Genomic DNA, 23,466 nt, shown 5'->3' with positions numbered 1-23,466 from the left:
ATTTCTTGATTGTTTTTTTTTTAGTACAGCCAATCACAGAATAATAACCAAAGCCAATTCAAATGTTTTCTAACTTCATATGTTTACAATACCAAATTGGCATTTCAGTGAAATTGCACCTGCTTCGTGCAGCCAACCTACATTTTTAATCTTCATTCTCACAATCCATAGACCTGGAGGGAGCTGGTGGAAGTGGAACGGGCACAAAAGCAATGTGACTTTGCGCAGAGTTCATTCTATTTGCATAATTAACTTTATAAATGACAGGGTTGACAATGGGTGAAATATTCCATTCATATTCAAACCAACAACTCCATCATGCTCATCAAGAGATGTATACATAAATAATCAATTTACCACCTGGTAATGTCTCAGGTCATAAAAGGTTTTGCAAAGGCATGTGGTAATGCTGAATGACATCAGACGTTAAGTCACATGGTTTTACAAGCCTGGTTTTATTTGTTGTGGATTGTGGATTTGTTCTAGACTGTGTTTAGTGATGGCCTTTGTTTCTGTTCTTGTTATTGGTGATCTAGGAAAACGTCTTCCTTTTTCACATGCAACACTTACCCTTACTCCTGATAACCGTCTCATGTTTTAGTTATCCTTCATAAATGACTTGCTTATGGTTGCTGTGTGGATTTTCCTCATTCATTAGGGTTTCAATGACTAATGGTTAATAATCTATTATGCGTCTTTGCAAGTGTACATCTTTTATCGCTCAGATCCTTACCTCAGATAAAGCTTCAGTGCACTTGTTATTGTCTTAACGTCCCAGTCGTCGCTGGTAGACAGATCCACTTCATTGCTCTTCTCATCTGAATGAATCCCAATCAAAGAACATTTCATTACTACAAAAATGACTGAGGAAGAAACAGAAAGGCACTAAATAAGTGTTCTTTTCACATAAATGGCTAAAGACTGTGTCTGATCTTGTGTGCAGCCTAGAAAGTCCAAATAAGTAATATAAATATGTAACTTGTAATTAGCCATACGAGGATAAAAGCACTGCTACTAGCTGTGGGGTCGCGTGTGGACCCAGTGGATATGAAAGGAAGTTGCAGCGAGCTTCTGTGGATGGTAGCTGCTTCTATACTCATTACAAGTTTAATTAATCCCTTACTACTTCACTGCTTCCACAGGGACTCCAGGACTGTGTTGTGATGAAAATTCAGTGGGCTTTAGTCACACCTTAAGTAACCTCTGATGAATTATAGAGTGTAGAGAAACAATGCTTGTGAAGATTTTGAAGTCACACACGTCGGGTCTGGGTCACCACACAGACTTTAGCGTCGTGGGAGGTAGACATTCTGTAACTGGGAAATTATTTTTCTTATTTCATGTATAAACTGCAGCCAGGATAGCTGTGTTTCTCTGGCTGATCTGGCCTCTCCTTTATCAACTCTTGAAAGCAAATGTTCTTCTGGTATGTTTGTAGCCAAAGGTGTGGTATCTGCTTTTATTCTGACTTGGTAAGCTCACTGATTTTGGCAGTAGCGCAGATTGTGAAACTGTTAACCACAATGCAGAAGTGAGTTCAAATGTGTAATACTTTTATCTACACTCATCCCTCGCAGTGTGGAGGGTAGACTTTAACCCAGTGGTTGAAATAAGAACTGCAGTTTCAAGATTTCTGACAATGGATTTCAAAATTTAGCATGGACATCTCCCATTAAGAGAGAAATTTAACCAACTTTTGAAATCACCCCAATTACAATAGGTATTTGTTTTAGAGTAAGTACAAAATATGACCATCATATATTCATTCACATATTCAAGTGATTTAGAGTCACCAGTTAATCGGAGTGTCTTTGAATTGTTAAAAGAAGCACTCCCAGAGAAATCCCACTCATAGTAGAGACAACATGCAAAGCCAGAACATGTTGCTGTGAGGCAACAGTGCAAACCTCTTTCACTTTCAGACATGTTTTCTAGAATAATTCTTTTATAGGAGGTAGAAATTCCAAAGAAAAGCTTGCAGAAAATAAAAGAAAGATGACTTAGTGAGGGGAAAAAAATCAGTTCAGCAGAAACTGTATTTTTGCTTATGAATAATCATCTTGGTCATTGCTGTCTGGGTTCACTAACCAGGTGAGCATATGACCCTCAGTCAACTCAGAGACGAGCAGATACTGGGAAATAAAATTCCTTTTGAATATAAGATCTGATATATTCATGCATTACAGTCTAACAGAAGCAGGAAGCAACAGTTTTTGGCATCTGGTCAGCGAATGGGCCACTGTGTTTTGATACAAAATCAAATGTTGCACACATTAATTGTGTTTGCTGGCCTTGGAAATTAAAATGTGGAATGTTTCCTGTAGTTCTCATATATCTCACAGCATTCCTCAAATTCACCTCACTCTGCAATTATATCTATAGAACTAAAACCTCTAGTTCAGCAACTGTTATTGTCATACCCCCACCAACACCACATACATATTCCCTAGTGCAAAAGATAGGTCAGAAGGAAAGTGGAGCTCACTTTTTTTTATAGTCTTCTTCCTGTTATTATATAGTTTGATATTCAATAGGTGATGCTCTTTTTGTTTGTATTGTAAAACGATGGTAAACTCATTCTCCATCACTGTCCTCTCTGATAGGACCCTAGCCATGTTGGTGGGTGAGAGATGAAAAGGAGGAAGAGTGGGAGGATCCAAACTCTTTCTTCAGGGTTTAAAGCTTGCTTCACCCACACACTGTGAACTGTTGTATGCATGAAATGTCTGTGAATATGTGTGTTTTTGTAGTAGAATGACTTCCTCCAACACTATTTAGTCATTTCAAGGATAAAGTGAGATACATTCTGGCCATCTTATTGCAAATATACCAGGTACATAACATATAACAACAGTGTGTCAGCAGGTTGGGTGGCTGGACAATTTTGGATATCTTATATCTTTTAAATATCACTCTTAAGGGACACGTCATTACATCAGCACATACAACGACCAAGGGGCAACCACAGACTGTTTATAAAAAAAAAATATGGACATTTGAATGTTTCCATAAGTGAAGTGGCAGTTGACGAACAGGAGGTGACTCAGCTGGTCGCAAAAATAACTCTGAACTATGAAAAAGAGAAACATTTGCGTACTTCTTTGCCTGAAGAGTTAATGGTCTCAAAATATAGTTTCAGGTCTTCTTCAGTAGCACTTTATGTTGAATTTGTGAAATGTTTCCATTTTAGAGGGAAACAAATGATAAAGCACATATCATCCAGTAGCTGGCTGGTTGCAGGTGACATCTATGCACCTCCAGTTTCAAAAACTGTCACGGCACCATTCAAATCACAAATCTCATGGCTTCATAATGGAAGTCTGCTTTGCAAACAGGAGACTATGTCCTCTTTTTTATAAACAGTCTATGGGGGCAACATAATATTACAGAGATAGTATACAGTAGCATATACATTGAAATGTGCTGTAGCTCTCACCAAACAACCTTCAATGTGCAGTAACTGGTGAAACATAGACTCAGTGAGAATGTTCTAAAACTTACCAATCATTAATGAGAGGAGCTTCTGGACCTTGGAGCTCACCCCAACAACTCTATACAAGCCTTGGTCATTAATTCCTAATGAGAAATGAAAGTAATGACTAAACTTTGGTCATAGCAATTTTGTCATTTAGGTAGCAAAAGGTTGTAGAAATTAAAGCCAAGAGCAAACAAATAAACAAATACAAATAAATAATGAGGAATCATCGTGCATTTCCACATTTTGACCAGTCACAGTAGAAAAAGCACAGATATAAATTGTCAAATGAATGATGGCTTAGTTCCATTTAGCTTCACTGTCAAACTGTTTTGAATGACATGAACTAAAATAAGCCATCATTAATGTTATAACTAACATATGAGGCTGTTCGTACTAAAACATGTCAGATATAGATTATTGCGTACATATATAACAATGTATGAGGGAAAACATGTAGCCGTCACAAGTATGTTACTGCAATCAATATAGTTCAATATAGTAGATAAACTTTTCCATGGATACAAATTAGCTGTTGAGAGGAACAAGAACCAAAACAGATGTTTGACTCAAGAGACTTAAGATAAAATGTGTGGAATAAAGCACATTAAAACCGGAACTTGCTATGCAACGAAAACCATTCATATCATATTCAGTGCATACTGCCTGTGGTACTTTGAAATCAACCTTTCTTTTCAATTTTGGTGCATGACTGCCACCTTGTGTACACCTATAAATCCTACACCCAAGTCACCTATTACTATTCACCACTACTCATTTTAAACTTTCCCTTATAAGACCACCATTCATTTTTCTCAAGTAAGACCTTTAAGTATTTCTCTGATGCTTACCTCTTGTCTCAATGGCACTGATAGAGTTCTTCACGAAAGTCAAACCTACATCATCCAGCTGGGCGTCAACTGCAGGTAGAAGGGGAAAAAAAAACATACTTAGTTCAAATGTGCAAAAGAATTGTGGCTAAATGGTATAACGACTCCTTGAAAAAGATATCCTGTGATAGACACAGTCTTGCAAATACGTACTTCCTCTTTCTTTTGAATAAGTTCTCCCGAGGTAGTGTCCAATCTGTTAAAAAAAACAAACAACTCCTTTTAAAATTATAGAGATGAATAAGGTATACTTACTCCATAGTAAACCACAGGTGTAGGGAAGTATAAGAAAAAAAATTGTTAAACAGAATACATTGAGGCTAAATGAATGGACTGTGTTGGAAGATGATGATACAGTAAAGGCAACTGACTCACAGGTTCCTTCCCACCCATGGCCTGCATCCAGAACTTGTGGTCATCCTCTGACAGGGCCTGTACTGTTAGCACCGTTCCTGGCCTGGGAGAAAGCCATACCGTGTTAGTAATAGACAGTGCCTTCTGGGTAAGTACAGTAATGCATTGACAATGTAAGTGTCAATATTAAACACCGACAGTGCTTAGCATTCTAAAAAATAAAAATGCTCCTCTGACAAGAACACACACACGTTTGGATTTACAGTTACAGATATGGGCCCTTTAGGTCATCACAGCTGTTTTGTGATCAAGTTACTCATCAGTCAGAATGGGCCATGTGGACTCAAATTTCCATACTAAATCTGGGGTATTGCTTTTCTATTAATACTACAGAAAAGGGGCAAGGCAGCGTTACGTTGTGTGACAAAATGAGATATCGATTACAAGAGGGCACAGCATGGTGTGACAAATCCTCCCTGCTTAGTGTGTGAGGGCAGAGCTCCAAGCCAAATTCTGATAACCTGCTACTCTGCTATCCAAACAAGAGAAGAGCAACAAACTGCAAGCATCAAGCAACTTCTGACCATTTTGTTTCATCTAAAAATAAAATAATAATAATTTGACACACTGTAAATTAATACATCCAACTAGAGACTATTCAGAGACACAATGTGAGGTGATGAAGTACCGGTCAGTTATGTCGAGATCTAGACAGAACCTCCTGTCCAGCGTATCAGTCATTTTGCGGAGACAGGATTTGAGTGTGACAGACTCTGTCTCTCCCTGAAAAAAAAAAAAAAATAAATAAGTACACTAAAATGAACTTAAAACTAAATTAAACTCAAAGACACAGTAATTAAAAAACAATTTAACAACAACATTAAAAAAAAACAACAATTCATGTAGCACGTTGCTGATCTGAAAATGAATGACCAACTGCACTGTGTTCTACAACCACTCACAATCTTCCCACCAGATCTGTGGTCGAAGGTCACCATGTGCAGGATCTTCTGCTCTTTGACAAATGTGCAGTATCGTTTGACCCAACTTGAACCAAAGGGAGGTGGCCCTAAAAAAATACAAGACACAGATTAGACACAGGAATTTGATAGTAACAGGGTCGAAACAATTACTTTTGCTTATCCAGGCAAAACAAAGATTTCCCAGGCCTTTTCCTTCAGAATACTGACTTACAATGTTGGAGAAAGAGTCAAATGCCTGTCGTGAGAATAACACCTCATCAACACATGCACCTCTTTTTTTATACAAATAAAATAAAATCAATTCCCTGAACACACAGGACACCGTCAATATTGTCACCCCGTCGCTTAATGCTCGTCACTAGAGAGTTTTCTACCGATATCTCTCGGATTTGCCAAGTTTATAACCTGCTAAGCAACCAGTTGAACAGTTATCAGTGAATAATCAGATATAGTAAAGATTCCTTATAAATAGTAAGTGTAAATATTTTACGACAGTGTTTAAATTGGAACTTGAATGTACGCTGTACAAGATTTTATCTTTATATTTTTATATTGCTTATTTAACTTGAACTAGAGTTGTTCCTTACTCTTATTTACTCAGGGCAACTTCCTCATTTCACTGCATGTTTCCTCTGCATCTCTGTGCACGTAACAAATAAAAAACGATTGAATCCTTAAATAGGACAATTTCTCCACTGTGCACATTTTTGATATGCCACTGTCAACACAAGTATATAAATATATAATATTTCAAACTAATTTTATATAAATGTGGGCATATAAATCCCAATTACACATATTAACAGGAGCCACAGTCTACTACAGTGAACTGTGCAGAGTTTGCCATGTATTCTGCAATGTTCCCTTACTCCACTGTATGTTTTATAAATACATAGTAAGACAAATTTAAACCATACAAAAGGTCTCACGTTTTTCTTGTACATAGAGGTAACCTTCACAACTGATAGGGCTGGTCTGCCTGTATTCTTGGGGTGCTTCCCTGATCCTCTTCATTAGCTCATACACCTCTGACCGTGCACCCTCAAATCGATTCCTTGTCTGGGGGAGAAACAAGGAGTAAACACACATTCCAGCAAGTAATTTCCTGATACTCAGTGGTTAAGTAGAATGACCCTCTCAATGAAAGGCATCTGCCAATCACAACTGATGAGCTGCCCTTGAAAACACCACAGTGTCTCCATGGAATCAGGCATATGGTTAGGTTATTCTCTAAAATCTAAATGAAATGTTTAAAAAAAACAACAAGTCATATTTCTTACATTCTGAATATTGATCTGCAGAGCTCTTTTATAATGATCAAAGTCCTTGGCAAGCTCAAAGCCCTGGTGATAAAAAGTGAAGACGGTCTGAAAAAAGGCCACCATCTAAAGAGATCACAATAGGGACAGAAACAGAACCAAATGTTAATGAGTCAGATTAAATATAAACTCACATTAAAATGCATGACCACAAAGGCTGGAGTCTCTTTAGTCTCAAGTAGGACAGAAACTAAAACCATGTGATACGTCCCATATACAGCCACGTCATAGCTGACATGCCATGAAGGCCGGTCACTCACCGGCTCAACACACTCAAACTTCTTTCTCTCTTGAATCTCCTGCAGTTTGCACACGTAGTCCAGCGACTCCTCCTGAAAGTGCTGCCTCATGTTTTCCACCTGGACGTCTGCCTGAAGAAAATAACACACACCACGATGATTATAGTGACAGAGGGATGCATGGACGCAAAAGAACAACCATCATGATCTTTATGATACAGTGCAATTTGGGAAGCCAGAGGTTTTTCCTGCCCGTCCCACGTTCATTTACAATATATGACCCAAATAACAACGTTGTCACTGTATGATCCTTAACATATTGAACATCTTTTTTTACTTTGACTATACATTCAGATAAAGAAAAGATAAATATAGAGAAAAGAAATACATCAATCCATTCACTATATATAAATACAATAAAATAAAATTAGGGCTGCAATAATTATAATTATTTCAGGTTCAAAATCAATTAACATCTATTAATCAAATGTCTTGTTTTGTCCACAAACTCAAATTATTCCAGCCGTAAAAAATAAAATAAACCCAATGATGTGTGGCAGAGGAAGTTCCCTCTTCAAATCATTTCTGATTTATTTTATTTATTTTCTCCTCTATGGCAGTAACTGGCAGGAGATTTTTTTTGTTTTGTTTTGTGGTCTGAGAAACACTGATCCACATTTTACATAATGTTCTTCATTTTATGGACAAAACAACTAATCAAGAAAATAATCTGCGGGTTAATTAGTAATGAAAATAATCATTAGTGGCAGCCCTACTAAGCATATAATACATATAATATAATACTAATATTTTATGCTTTACTGTTCGTTGAGTTAACCAAACAAGTGCTTGCTGTGTTGAAGTAGTTCATGACTCGTGCAGCTGTAAACAAACCACTCAGTAAATTTATCAAGGTCTGACTGCAATCTGTGTTGGTACCACAGGCCCTTTTGTCACAAGAGTCACAGAGAACAGAACGAGCAGCCTGCATTCATAATGTCAACAGTTTCAAGTGCCTTTTCTGCACAGTTGATACAACATATGGGTGAGCCTTACATGGAGAGATGGAACAAAGGCCCATGAAACAGAAACAGAAACAGAAACACTGCATCGTGAAACACCACCATGTTGTCCAACATGTAAAATTTGCATCTCATGGTACTGCAGCATGGGTTGGACAAAATGCAACCAGGGTCAACCTTGGAAGTACAGTACAAGTGAGCACACATTTCCTTTACAAACAAGCCAGGAAAAAGTGTTGCTGTGAGGCACGTCAGTGGAAACTCACACAGTCCAAGAGGCTTTACAGTGAGACGCTTCCAAATGGCACAAAAGAGAAAGACCAAAACAAGGATTCTTGAACTCAACAAAATATCTATTTTTTTATTTATTTTTTTACTTTTTATGCTGTCACAGCTAGCAGTACATATTTGTCAGAGTTCAGAGAAAGATAAATACCTCTTGTAACTGTGGCTCTTTCTTCTTTGCCGACATATTAAGAAGCTTTTCGAGAGAGCTGTAGTATTTCTCCGTCTCTTTCTCATACTTCTTTCTTTCAACCTAAACAATAAGCAGTGGATGGAGTAGAAGAACATAAGTCGAAAATACTAGATTTTCACAGGGACAAAGGAATAAAAGCCACATATTTAGTCCAATGGATATGCTATTAGTGGGCATCTGTGAAATATACTACATTACACTTAACTGCACAGATCAGCTAATAGTTGTACACAACACATCATTTAGAGGAAATAAACCATCATACATTACCCTTGCTGTACCAAGATGGTCTTTCCTGAACTTCTCCAGGGGTTTCATTAGGGTTTCTGTGATGTTTCTCATCTAGGCAGATACAGATGTCATATGATAATTGCTCAACTCAGTGATTCACCCCATAAATATTTTTAAATAAACATTCTTCTGGTCTAATGATATATTGTTGACAGTGTATAGTGGCAGGTATTGAGATTATTTTCCTCTAGAGGTACTACCTTTTTAGTAATGACCTACAAGTGTTTATACACATTATTACATAACTACCTCCTATTAACAATGTCAATGAGTTTTTTTCTTCATGACTGTGGTGTTTATGCTGTGCAGACTTCAGGACATGTCTGTGCCTGCATGCCCAACCTACTATTCCTTACTTTGCACTGTGATGTCATCCCAGTACGCTGAGCAGTATGTTTATCATTATGGTCTGAGCGTAGCACTAAAACAATCATCTACCAGTGTCCACTCCCTGAGCTCAGCCACTACAGCGCGATATTACAAGAAAATAGCCGTCTATGAAAAAGTCACAAACACTGTAAAATGCACTGTAAAGTAACATTTTGCATACTATGCTCTATCTCTAATACCACTGAGTGTAACACTTACAATTAGAACCACTCCCATAAAAATGTTATAAATTCTTAGTCATAGTCTGCTTGTGAATTTTGTGGTTTATAAGTGAGTAAGCTTTAACAACACTGTCAGATGCAAAAGCTAGCTTTGTGGAGGTAATGTGAATGAGTCTGTCGTCGATTATGCAGTCTGTCTCAGTATTTGAAACTTGGGTGTAGAAATGTGCACATGTGTCTATAGCCACACCCTGGAAGGTGTTGTGACAACGACCCTTAGACAGGCACAAAGGGAGGTAGAGTCCAGACACTATCCATACTAATTCAGCCACTAGGGAACTGGTAGGTGCTGCCTTCTGGATGCTGTGAATGTACTGTACAATGGAGAAAATTATATTATGAGTAACTGAATCCCAGGTGAATGATGGAATCAGACATTAATAGATGCAAGCACCAAATATGGGCAGTGATAGGCGTGGGCTGGAAGTATGTAAGTTGGGAATAAGCAGAGCACAAGATACAAACACTTAAAAGATTCAAGTGCAACATGGCAGACACACACACACACACACTCACACACTCACAGAGACAGACAAACACAGGTATTTTCCCTGGCTTTCAAGCAGGTTCTGACTGGTTGTTCTCACCATCAGCTCTCTTTGATCTTCTAGGTTTTTAAGGAATTTGGAAAACTCTTGCAAAGACTCATCTGTAAATGAAAAATTAAAGATGTAATAAACCAAATCAGAACTTCACTATTATTATGCACACACCATGAATATAATAGTTCCCACCACAAGTGCAAACCAGAAACTCAGACTTCATTTGCTGGCAGGGAAAGCACTATAAATAAACATTTAGTGCATGTCTGTGTGGTGGTAACAAAACGAGTGGTTTGTTTCTATCAGTTGGCAGGCAAACCCACACTTACCAATACATATCTCATCATCTGTTTTTGCATCGCCGATGTACTCAAAATGAAACTCTCCCAGACACTGGGCAAACTTTCGCTGTGCCATCCCAAGCTCTGAAAGAAAAAATGAAAAGAACAGAAAGATCATTTACAGCAATGCATTTAAAAGGATATACTGCATGTTTCCAAAATGAAGACATTTCATTCATTTCAACAAAAATAAAGTAGGTCTGATGCACTGCACAAGGTTAACCACTGAGCTAACATCCTGTTTGTCAGAGTGTGGTACATCCTGCTGCACATCAAACCTGTCAAACAACAGGGCAGGTACTATTCATTAAGATGAGACAGAAAACAAAGCAGCCTATATCTAACAGTATGTGTGCAAGTCACGGGTTATTCAAATAAAAGAAACATTGTTATGCTAACAATGCATGATGAAAATGCTGTATAGCCATAAAGAGGTGATCACATAGTGGTACAATACCATAATTACTTGTTTAGAGATATATAAAGAGATGAGCCTTTGTCACCCAGCAACAACATCTCACTGCACAAAGGAAGTAATTTGTTCCATGTCAAAACAGATGGAGGAAGCTGCAATATTTCTTTAGCAATGTGATATGGTTGCAAACAAATTGAGGTACTGAAAACACAAAGAAATGCCCATGAAGTCTACTGCTCCAAAAATATAAACACTTTTTTGCCCCCAGCCACCTCTGCACTGCCAGCCTAGACACACAGAGGCTTCCATGGTCAGGTCTGATACTACTGCTTGAACCTATTTTCAGATAAAGGATGCAGTATGTAAATAATGTTACATCATACATTCTGTTCATGAAGACAAAACAGAGGCATCAATAACAATAACAATAATAATAATAATAATAATAATAATGATCACCATGATGATCTACCAATCTTGTGTGCTCAAGCAGGGGACAATTCATCTCCCATGGGAATGACTCACAATTCAATTGGCCAGCCATTACCAGACTTCAGCAGAGTCCAAACAGGGCAGACTATGCTGAGAGGGACATATCATGTAACCCAGCTAGCAACACAAAGCTGGATCTATGCTCCTGGATCTGAATTATTTTAAAACAAATGTCAGATTTTGAGAGATGGATCTTGCGTAAGCCCACCCTCCACTGCTCCACTGTACATCAGTAAAAACACTGCATAAACCTTATCTATTCCCAAACAGTGAGCACTGAGCAGATTCCCTGAGGTGGGATCGCTGCCCCATGACAGTCCCTGAGAGAAACATGACAGAATGCAGCAATGGTATTTTTAGACTGTAGCTATATGAAGTACACTGAGGAGCAGTGTTATTAGCTTTGGCAGATGGGGCTGGGGCTCTATAGGAAACAATCAACATAGAGCTAAACCAGTAGAGTAGAAAGTGCTACAAGCTAGTTAGCCACAAACTCAGGTTTATTTTCATTGATGGGCAATATTGTAAATAGTATAGTGTAAATAAAGTTATTATAGTATTAATATCATTATTTTTCATTTTTTAAGTTTGTGTTAATGATGATACACAGTGGAGACATAAAAGAAACTGTGCAAGAATTAAGCAGGGAAATTTAAAAAAAAGGAAAACAGGCTATACAGTACAGAATTTCAAGTGGAAGTAATATGATATGCATCTTAGTCCAGAAGACTGCAGTATCTGTGACCCCCAAAATAGGTTTTTGCTATTGCTAACTCAGCTTGGGTCAAAAACAGGCGAAGCAACCCAACATTTTAAGGAAAAATCCACAAGCATTGGCAAGGCCTATAATAAAATATCAGAAAAACTATCCATTACAACTATTTTAATTCTTCTATTTTAGCAGTTATGCCACCACTGGTTATGTGCTCTGAGAAGTCCATGCACATTTTATATGGATTCAATTTAAACTACAGGACCAAAACCCCAAACACAAAAGAGTTTGCCTGAGTCTGGCACAGACCCTTAGCATCTGCCTCAAAAGTTAATTCCCACAACACCTGTCACTGAGTTATTGGACAACGGGAAGAGAAACGATTCACACCACACATTGGGGCAGCTTGTGTATTGTAGTCTTTATAACTGTTTGTTCTTTCAGTAGATCTTTAAATGGAGCTTGGGAAAATGTTCTTTCTTTTCTTGCAGGCGAGGTAAATGTAGTTCTTCAGATAAGTCATAAGACCAAAAGAAATGCAAGATGAAAAAAATCATATAAAAAGGCTAGATCTCATGTATCCACAGGAATCCAGTAAGTGTGTTCACTTGGTTCATGAACTTCTGCTTGACACTGCACAGCTCTAACTGTGGCCAATGAATCAAGACAAAAAAGGTTGTGTTTGTTCTTTCCTCAACACCACATAAAAAAATTGTAAACAAAAAATTGGCCACTTCACAAGCAACATTAAGAGGCTAACAACAGCAGTGAGTTGCAAATCCTATGACACCTCTTTAAAAACAGTACTTCGGTGTGATCAGAACCACCAAAAGTATTGCAGGATTCCTCATTATTATCACAATATAAGCAGTTGTAAGTAACTGCAGAAATTTATTACAAAATCGTTTACAGTAGTAAAGTTATATTACAAACTTGTGTCAACCACAAGGAATAACCTGGAGCTCACATTACTGACGCACAACACACACTAAAAGCTTTTCACTATTTGGTCAAAAATGTCTCTGTCACAGAGGTGACTCCCATCTGATGTAAACATAATCTGATGAACTATTGGGTTCCAGTTAATATCTATATAGAGGGAATCCAAGCCACACATACATTCAGAAGAATGCAGTCCAGGATGTGAAAGCCCATAAAAGGTAACTCTGGTCATGCTATTCTTTCCAATATTTCTCAAATTGCAGCTCTTGAAATGACAGCAGATAACACCAACAATTCTACATGGTGTGCTCTACACAACACTTCAGTAAAAGTCTGCAGTGCAATAAGCAGGATGGGGACAGAAACTTCATCCATTATCTTATACATTTTCTTTTTTTAAGTTCATAGTGATCCTAAATGCTCATGTCAATGAAGTCATAAACTGAGCTGCACTTATGGGCTTTTTTTTTTAAGTTTTGCTCATTTGGTGCACTAGTTACCAGCTGTGTAACATGACAACACTTTCACCTGCATGGAACCTTAACCATCACAACTAGAGATGGATAGTTCAAGCCAAAATCCTGTTGGGTAATCACGGAGACATTATCTAAACAACAAACTGCCAGTTAGGTGAGGTCTGATAAGTGTGCTCATATTTTTACATTTTATTCATTTCATATTTTTTGCAATTTAATTCTCGTATTGTGTTCCTACTGATCATCAATAACTCTTTGCTTTTGTTTGGCTTTGTTAGAAAATGTCATATATTCTCATGTATCCAAGTGTGTGTGTGGGTATGCAGATGCTCTCTCCAGCATGTGTTCATATCATGTTAGAACTACTATTGTTGTCCGTAATAGTGGTACAATTACATCATGTCATGTAATGTTTCATACTCTTTAACCAAGCATCACAAACACAAGTTGTAAGCTAAACTATACTTGTTGTGTAATCAGTAACCCCTATGAAGTCTTTGTTGGTTGACTGCAGGACTAGAGTGATCCTCTAATGTAAAGTGGAAAGTTCAGTTTCACCCCTAGTGAGTAAAAACGTGTTTTGACAACATGACACTGAACCTTGACACACCTTGACAGAGCCTAACATGTTTGAAATAAGGTCAGGGGAGTATACATCGTCACTATATTGCAAAAAAGAATGACAGGCTGGTGCTAATTGTGAAATCAATGACATTTAAGCATTCCTCAAGCTTCCACAGAAGTATTACTGTTCAATGAAAGACCAAAATCACAATCAAGAAACATTTGCTTTGAGTATTTGTATATTAAACATGTTCTTTATTTTCAAAGAGGCCCAGGTCTGTGAACATTAATGTGTACTCCATGCACAGTGATGTCAATGGATAGATTTGCAGTCTCTTTATTAGAGCCATATGTGAGCATTGTGCACAAATCACACCCATCCACAATCTGATTACACATGCTGCTTGCATGTTTAACTCACTGCAGGGTGGACAGTTAATATGAGAATATAAGGGGCCGAGCTGTGTAGACTTTATTACATAAAACATGAAGAATGAATGCTATCCAGTTCATGAAGCTCCAGCATTAATCAGTGTCAGGCCACATTCAGAGAAGGCAAAAACTGCGGCAGCATTTGTGTTCCTGCTCTGTTTCAATTGAAGTTTAGATCAACTGGTTACAATCAGTAGAGTAATAAACAAAAGTGTCAGGACTGCATAACAGATCAAAATGATAGCTGTTGTCCAAGAGGAAAGAGCTGCCACAAGCTGAAACTACCACACACACAATTCTAGGGCACCTAAGACTCCAACGCAAAGGCTTCTCCTGCTTTTTGCCTTTTAAAGGAAGGCATTTCAGAGCAAACCTGGGAACTGTCAAACTTGGCTACTTTGTCTGCAGAAAGCCAGAGACCCCAGTCTGCTGGATACTAAGTAAGAGTCACACAGACCCCACCTTATATCTATCTGATATAACAGGCCAACAGGAAAAGAAAGCCATGTGTGGCATTAACATTAGTGCCTCTGTCCAGGAGGTGGGAAGAAAAACAAAGATGACACACAGGGGAGGTTACAAAATATCAGGGCACTGGCTACTGTGCAGTATCAAAGATCACGGCAGAAGTAAATAACGAATATTTCAAGTATAACAGGTATATTGTATATGTATACTATACTATATATATTGTATATTATGTCACAAATTATTTTACAGATGCCTCCATTTATTATTTTTCTGTTATTGAAGTCAGAGTGTAACTTACTACTTACTAGCAGACCTGATAGAAGGAGCGTTTGTGTATATACCTGCAGCACAAGGGCAGGTGGGGACAACAAATGTTTATTTATAACAGGGTTTTTAGAGTAGTAGAATTCACTTCTGAAACTTCTTGTAGGAGATTCTTTGCATTTTCAGTCATATTTCAATTTGTTTGTACTTGACAATGCTTTGACACCAACAGACATTTGTTTATATTTAAAAGTTCTGCACTACAGTGTTAAAGGATAAAATGTAAACAATTAGAGGAGATGGCAATCATAGGTTTCTAATGCCAAAAGTTTTGAAATGTTTTCCATCTGCACAACAAAGAAATAACAGATGTTTGATTAAATAACAACAGCTATACATCACATGAGATAGGCAGACAAATGTTTTTTCTTGTAAAACCTATTAACAAAATTTGAGAGGAGGATTTCAGGGTAGATTTTAAGCTACACTGGATGTTACACAGATTTCATTGTGTAACATATTTACTGAACTTTTCATTTGCAATCAAAGACTTATGGATGATGAATTATAAACTGTGCATGGATCTTTTTTCCATCTGCCCTCACTGCATCTCTGCACGTTTGCACATTCTGTATGAGTGTGTGTGTGTACAAACAGGCACATTTGAAGAAGCACAGTGCCTAATGTGTGGTAGCATATTTTTACAATTCTGAGCTGCTATGACTTTGTGCTTACAAGTTGTTACCTCCTCCAACATTGGTCAGCTAAAGTGATAGACAGCCAAGTATTTTAAAATTTGTAAAACAATTGTATTGGACTGATATCAGTTATGGTAGATACTAAAGGTTGAAATATTTGTATTGGACATGAAAACTGATATCACATGTTCTCTAATTTAAATAAATTAAATTTGCCATTTGATAATGCGATTTAACAAAATAAAATAAAAGCCTAAGATGATTAACAACAAAATCCTGAACTTGTTTTTCTCTGACTGTGTATGCCTTGAAGCAGAAAACTTCACATCGCATGTCCTGGCTGCTCCCACAAACGTTTTCCCCCAAAAAGTCAGAAAAGGTATGTATATGTCAAAGTTGAACTGCTGAAGATGTCCACAGTGTATTCATTGGCAGCGGCTGGAGTGTTGTTTGTTATGATTTCTACAGTCTCATCAAATGTGCCACTTAGGTCAGAACTTGCCTGGTCCAGGCCCTCAGAGAGCAGCCTGGGTTTACATGCTGTGCCTTTCCACAGCCCTTCCTGTTCCACTCTCCCATCTTTTCCAGTATGAACTTCACACTCTGTTTCCACCTTTGCCCTCCACACAGCCTGCCACACCACCCCCTTCCACAACTTCTCTTCCCCCAGCTCCCTGCCCACAAAGCATTACTTCATTCATGACTTCCTGGTCCTCCAATGTTGTAGGGTGAAGCCACAAGGAATAGTAGCATGTTGTATATATTTTATGATACAAATGGATACAGTTATGATGCAGTTTATAGTGGTATTCTAAATGTGCTTGCACCAAAAGCATGATCATGCCATCAAGCAATAACACACTATCACTTTTATAGGAGGCTTTGTTCTTTCTGGAGTGAGACATGAAATAGCGTTCCTCCCACATGACTTCACGTCTTGTGCTAATGCGATTTTAATGAAAGATTGTGATGGTGCTCTTTGGCAGAATAAGTAATATGATTACTGAGAGCAGCAGTGAGCCAAAGCACACCATGATAGACTACTCTTAAACCTGTCCATCTGCCAAGGAGAGAAAGGCTTTCACATGGCTGGGATTTCAAAGAGGAACAGTCAATGCGCTATAGGCAGTTGGTCGATTCAGAGGAAATTCAGTTGTGTGAGTGACTGTGATTGACCTCACACTTTTATTTTTAACTACTAAACTGGAGTGACAGGTAGGGGTGTAAGAAAATAGACTGACTAAAATGTTGTGATATTTCATACCATGACACTGCTTTAGTCCTTTTAAGTGAGAAATCAATATGGAAATATTCTTGCCAATGGTTTTCTGACAGTAGTTTTTGCGCCTACTACACTAGTTGGCAGCAGGTTTTTGACGCTCCTCCTCCTTCCACTCCTCTCAGCAGACAAAGAAAACTGCATATTGTTTATGCTAGACTTTTCTTAAAATAGACTATTTTGAGAGAAAGAAATGACAATATCTTGTCATGCTTATAGCATTCCATGATATCACAGTATATCATATTGTCACCCATGTATTCATACCACCAGATTCTTTCCAATACACAGTTCTACTGACAGTGACAAGTGCACACAGAAATAAAAAATCTGTAAAGCAATATAGGGTTCCTACTTTCTGCTACAAACAAGTTGCTTTATGGACAACAACAATGAGGAGTAGCTGAGAGGGTACAGACAGGACACAGTTCCTGTGGAGGAAACCCTCTAAAACAGAAGCACATCTGCACATTGCTCCTCTAGTGAGCACTTCCATGTCATGGCTCTCCAGCCCAAAGTTTCCTCTCTGAATCAAGGACGTTCCATGGAGGGACATCCTCCTGATCGTAGGAGTGAGGAGTTACTGAAAGGATGAGAATGGACAGGGATTTGGAGATCAACAAATGTCCTCACACACCACGCCAGATCACTAGGAGGTCAAACACTAAGTAAATCCCCTATAATCAGACAACTCTCAAATCCTCTCGTCTTTGGTTAGTGCAACTAACATCTAGACTACATCTTTAATTTAAACAACTTAACATTTAAGAAAAGAAGCGTTTTGGTAATTAATAAAAAATAATAATCAAAAAGATCCCAGAAATTATTAAATACTTTTTTTTTTTAACTCAGCTTCATGTGTTACAAAGATGATATCATTAAAAGATACTGTTGAGAACTGCACAGGACAGTTTGGATACATTTGCCTTGCCCTTCATTAAATATAAAAATAGGAAACACCTTGTGTAAATAGCATGATGTTGTTTTTGCATCACAGTTACATTTAAGACAGCCACACCATAATCAATATAATCTTAATACATTGAAGTGAACACCTTATTATTACAATTATGATGTCAAAAGTGTTCATTTAGTATATAGAGACAGGCAACACTTCATGGGTGGCATCTTTATAGGCCTACGACACATAAAATTCAACTTGCTTCACAATTAATTCCAGGAGTATGTGATGAGAGTTCCATAATCCCTGTCCTATTCTTATAAGACAGAAGATAGCACAGATCTAGTGAGCATCAACACTCTAAATGTCTGGTATGTCATCGTGCTGGAGACAGAAAAAATGGTTCAGCTACAATTGCATAAAAAATGAAATACAAGACTACGTGCAGAAGTCTTAGATTTGTTGGTTCACCAATGCTACAATGAACATACAGTATAATTATTTATCAATCTCTGTACTGGAACACATCCGGAAAATGGATGTATGCAGTTTTTAAAATAACAAAGAAACTGCAAGTTCAAATGTCAAGTATTTAGTGTGACCTACCCTTAAACTTGAACAATAGCACCACCCTGACGCTCTTAAAACTCAAGTGGAACTTAAATTAATGGTAAAACATGTGTGTCCTACTATTTCATGATGAGAAATATCTATTACGCCAGGTTTATTCAAGACATGCTTGAGCACCACAGATACGTTGTATGAGATAAACTCAATGAGTGCTTGGTAATATATAAGACCCACTTTCAGTGACATCATTTGAATCCAAATATCAATGATCACAGAATTTGACAGACATAAAAACGAAGAAGCTGGTGGTGCCTTGAAACCTTTGCACATTACTGTAAAAGACATGATATGTTCTCCTGAAATATGATCTGCAAATGAGTTTGCCATCACTGGTGAACCATATCATCATATGTTGGTTCTCATTGCATCTCCATGTGGCTGCAGAAACTGAGACTGGAGAAAGGCTGACAAGTCTACTCCATACAGTATCCAACAGGTAACTTAAACTATGCCTGCAATATAGGGCTCTTTAATGGCAAACATCTGGTGAAACAAGATATACAGCGATAAAGGGGTGATAGCACTATATGTTGCAATATTGGGATACTAAAAGCAAGCAAATACTGTGATTTCTTTCCACTAAAATGGTTTATTTTGAAGGAAACACACTCATAGTAAAAAAACAATGTTGTGCATAAACAACATACACTTTACTTTGTCTAATGACAGGAGTTTAAGGAGGGGGAGAGAGTCAAATGGATGAAGGCCTGCTGTCTAATAGCAGTCAGGGCCAAACCAACTACCCAGAATATTTCCGATATATTGATAAAGTGCATTAAACAATCAATACGGTCATAAAATACTTTATTGTATTTATATTTTATCACAGCCCTACTGCAATAAGCAATTATTTTCATTATAGATTAATGTGGTTGTATGTCGATAAAACACAAAAAGCTATCTCAACTTTCCAGAGCTGAATGTAACATCTTCAACAATCTTGTTTTGTTTTAATCGTATAAACTTGTGAATAACTGCCATTGTAGGACTTTCAAACACACAAGTGTATCTAGATTGTTTCAACAATTTCTGGCAAAGAAACACAGTCTTTGGTCTTAGTTAAACAATTACTAAATAGCAAAATGTCAGAAGAAAAATGCAAGAGTGCTTGTATGCAAGTGCTTAAACTATAAGTACAACAGATCACAAATATGCAAGTAACAGCTCGGTACAGCAGCTGAGTAATGAACTGTCATGGGTGATGTTGTGACGCAGAAAGGCTACAGCAGCATGCATACATGGTTCCACTAATGTCAGCTAAAAGAAACACAGGCTCAGCAGAAGGGCCGACTAACAAACACCGATCTTCTCTTTCACACACACGCAAACATGCTCAAACTGAGGCAGCTATCTCGTCTTGTGTCACTGGACAGGCTGAATGCCAAGGGAATCCCTAAGTGACCTGTTGCCCATGTTTTACGTGTATATTTTGAACCAAATCATGAAGTGGATGAAGTGGCTGCATCAAAATGTTTATGAGAACAAGGCCACAGCTTAATCTCTTTAAGATCACCTTTATACAAGACACACAGTGTATATAGCTATATAAATAACTAATATAGTTAACCGTTATAGTTATTGTTAATATAGTTAACATTAATAAATATCTTACACATATATTCTGCTGACATACAGACTATAGAGCCAATAAAAGACTAAAAAACACTATCACTTATATAATTCCTGATAACTTACTATTGGTATTTTGGCTTGAAAGACAACAGGTATGATTCATTATCACATTTTAAAATACTCACTGATGCTATCAGCTCGACTATTCCAATGTTACACAATATGATTGTATCCTTGTGACACAAAAACAAAAGGAAAATTCTGTTTTCAAGCCCTAAAAATGCCACTAAAAGGTCTGCTGGGCCCACCTGACACTATGCAGTCATCGTGAACAAAGATGCCTGTGTAAGCTTTAACAGCACCTTGCTGAAACGCTGCCTTGAAGAATTTAGAATGCGCTAAAGGCAAAAATGCCTACTACCTGGGGATTCTCTGGCAGACTGTGACGGTTGCAGAGCAGGTAAAAAAACATGAAGTGACAGTGCAAAGCACCGAGATCCCTGCAATGTACACAGCACCAAAACTATTGTATATTGCCATATTAAAGTGGGTTTCAAAAACTACATTCATTCACAGGACTAAAATTCTTTGCTATTTATAAGCAGCCTGAGCATTATTAGCATGAGTTCTTGGGATTTCCTAAGGGATTTTCCAACAGGACATGTTGAAAGCAGCGTATTTGTGAAGAGTCTGTGTTTAAGTCTGAGAAGTTATAAGCACAAACAGGCCCAGCCCACAAGAGTAGAGTTCAAAGAGATAAGAATTGAATCATTTTAACCCAACTGAGGTGTGTAACTGTGAGCAAATAGTGCACAGAGGATTTTTTTTCTGGCTTACCAAAAAAATTTACTGGCAAACTTCAGCTTGTTCAAAACGTTTTATTCTAACCACCAACATTTAGACTACTGTTTGGTTTCCCTGCAGGCACGTACAAAGCCCTAAAAAATGCAGCACCTTTTCATTCAGCACCACATTTTGAATTTTTTAATTATACATTACATTACGAAAACCTTCAGGTATGCTGATTAGAGCTGCAACTAACGATTATTTTCATAATCTATTCATCCGACGGCTATTTTCTCAATTAATTTGGTCCATAAAATATCAGAAAATTTAAAAAAATGTTGATTGTGTTCATCAAACCTGGAAATGATGATATTCTTAAATTGTCTTGTTTTGTCCACAAACCAAAACAATTAACTTTTAATGATTTCTTTCTTATCCAAAGCAAAGAAATAAAGAAAATATTTACATTTAAGAAGCTTAAAAGATCGGAAATCTTGTTTTAATCATGAAAAAAGCTTCAAACCGATTAATTGATTATCAAAATAGTTGTCGATTAATTTAGTAATCAATTAATTCATCGATTAATTGTTTCAGCTCTACTGCTGATGCTCATTTTTTTTTTTAACCAACTCATAAAAAGCAGCAAAAAAAACCTGCTTGTACAGGTCCAAAACTGTGAAAAGCTACAACACATGTGTAAAAATTGTTGATATTTTTAAAAAGGCAGCTGAAAAGCAGTTTTTTAATCAGACAAGTTGGTGATGGATGAGCTTGTCTCCATTTTAAGCATTAAAAATGGGGTGTTTAAAAATGTGTGCCTTGAATTTTTATATTTTCCACCTTCTTTTTCTGTGCTTAATTGCCTGACCCAGATATACAGTATAACGTGTGCCAATCCTGATGATGTCAAAAGCTGATAAGTGCTTTGGGGCCATTTTTGTCTCTTTTTCCTGCCTTTTAAAGTAGATCATTATTATTGTTATTTTGTCCCTCTATTGACCTTATTAAAAGCTCTGCCTCTGATAGGACGTTTTATATCATGCTCCTTTTCTGCAGCAGTTATAATTATCATAATTAAAAACACGCACTCTCAAAACTGATTTTAGCTCCAAGTCATGAATGACTGTCCAAATAAGACTGAACGACAGAGAGGACAGATTCTTCTCTCCTGTAAGTCATAACTAAATGGAAACAATGAACAATCCCATCGTAAACTGGGGAAGAAGTTGTTTCAACGGTGGACGCACCAGGACCCTTCTTTTCGTGGCAAGTGCGAGATTTAGAACACAGAAAAATCCATTTTAAAACGACGGCCGTTAACTTACGCTTTGTTGCATTGATGAGGTTCTTGCCATCCTTGTACAGCTCTTTGATAAATCTGTTGGTTTTGTCCAGCTCTGCTTCATGTGCCTTTATTTTGTCCCTGAAGCTCGGGCTGTCCAGATAGCATTCACTGAACTCCAGCGGGTGTAGTCCCATTTTTGCAGGCAGTTTAATAACTTTGTTCAAGCACGGGGAAACGGACACAAAATGTCGCGGACTACTTCGTCTAAATGACTTTTTAAAAAGCGTCTACAACTTCACAAATACCGCGTTCGTCGCCTGTCAAGTCAGCACCGAAAACATAGCGACGTGAAGCAGCTAACTGTGGTTAGCATGGTGACTTCTTCTCAAGTGGGTGTTGTTCCACATTTGTCAAAAGAAAAAAAAGAACCGCCGGGAGAAGCCGCTACAGGTATAATGGTTAAACGGTGTTTCAACGGTGCGCAGCCGGTGGAAGTATTCAACGGAAGTCGGCTGACAGGGGGTGTCAGCAAATCATGGTGCCTATGTCCAGTTTCTCTGCCCTCCATCAAACGGACTCCACCTAGTAGGGTGACAGATTGAGAAACTCTGGTGACATCTGTGTGCGTGTAGCGAAACTTCTGCCAAAGACCACACAGTTGGATCAAGATGGTTCACTCAGCCAGCCCACGTTCGCATTTCCGTGCTGCCCCCCCCTCTCATTGCTGCCCCTAAATATGGTACGGCATACTTTAAAATTACTCTATCCGGTTTTCAAAATAATGGTCGTCAGATCAGCTGAGATTCTTTAGCTTTTTAGCCTTTGTGGCTTTATCTTTTGCAGCTCAGTACCCACAACATTTACTCTCACTCATCCTCAAACTATTGTAATGTAATGTAATGTAATTTATTTTTCAAGACAGGGACAGTGCACCATAAAACATTAATCTTGTACAACAAGAGAATATGCATGAATATTGCTATGTTCCACCTGTAGTCCCTG

General features: G+C 37.8%; 1 protein-coding gene across 1 annotated transcript in view; it reads right to left on the bottom strand.

The window, feature by feature from the left end:
• The window catches only part of arhgap10 (Rho GTPase activating protein 10), a 42,569-nt gene extending 19,445 nt beyond the window's left edge, over window positions 1-23,124 (bottom strand). The window contains exons 1-15 of the mRNA XM_058641099.1: window positions 22,505-23,124; window positions 10,534-10,629; window positions 10,250-10,311; window positions 9,031-9,102; window positions 8,719-8,820; window positions 7,282-7,392; window positions 6,983-7,087; window positions 6,632-6,761; window positions 5,682-5,788; window positions 5,408-5,502; window positions 4,741-4,822; window positions 4,519-4,561; window positions 4,327-4,395; window positions 3,502-3,576; window positions 734-818 (exon numbers count right to left, since the gene is read on the bottom strand). Coding sequence (XP_058497082.1) covers window positions 734-818; window positions 3,502-3,576; window positions 4,327-4,395; window positions 4,519-4,561; window positions 4,741-4,822; window positions 5,408-5,502; window positions 5,682-5,788; window positions 6,632-6,761; window positions 6,983-7,087; window positions 7,282-7,392; window positions 8,719-8,820; window positions 9,031-9,102; window positions 10,250-10,311; window positions 10,534-10,629; window positions 22,505-22,658 — 1,388 coding nt within the window. The 5' untranslated portion in view covers window positions 22,659-23,124. The remainder of the gene's footprint in view (window positions 1-733; window positions 819-3,501; window positions 3,577-4,326; window positions 4,396-4,518; window positions 4,562-4,740; window positions 4,823-5,407; window positions 5,503-5,681; window positions 5,789-6,631; window positions 6,762-6,982; window positions 7,088-7,281; window positions 7,393-8,718; window positions 8,821-9,030; window positions 9,103-10,249; window positions 10,312-10,533; window positions 10,630-22,504) is intronic.
• Between the last annotated feature and the right edge of the window lie 342 nt (window positions 23,125-23,466).

The sequence above is a fragment of the Solea solea genome, chromosome 10 (genome assembly GCF_958295425.1).
Source record: "Solea solea chromosome 10, fSolSol10.1, whole genome shotgun sequence".
NCBI classification, from domain to species: domain Eukaryota; kingdom Metazoa; phylum Chordata; class Actinopteri; order Pleuronectiformes; family Soleidae; genus Solea; species Solea solea.
Note: the sequence above shows the minus strand (reverse complement) of the source record. Positions and strands in the feature narration are given on the sequence as shown.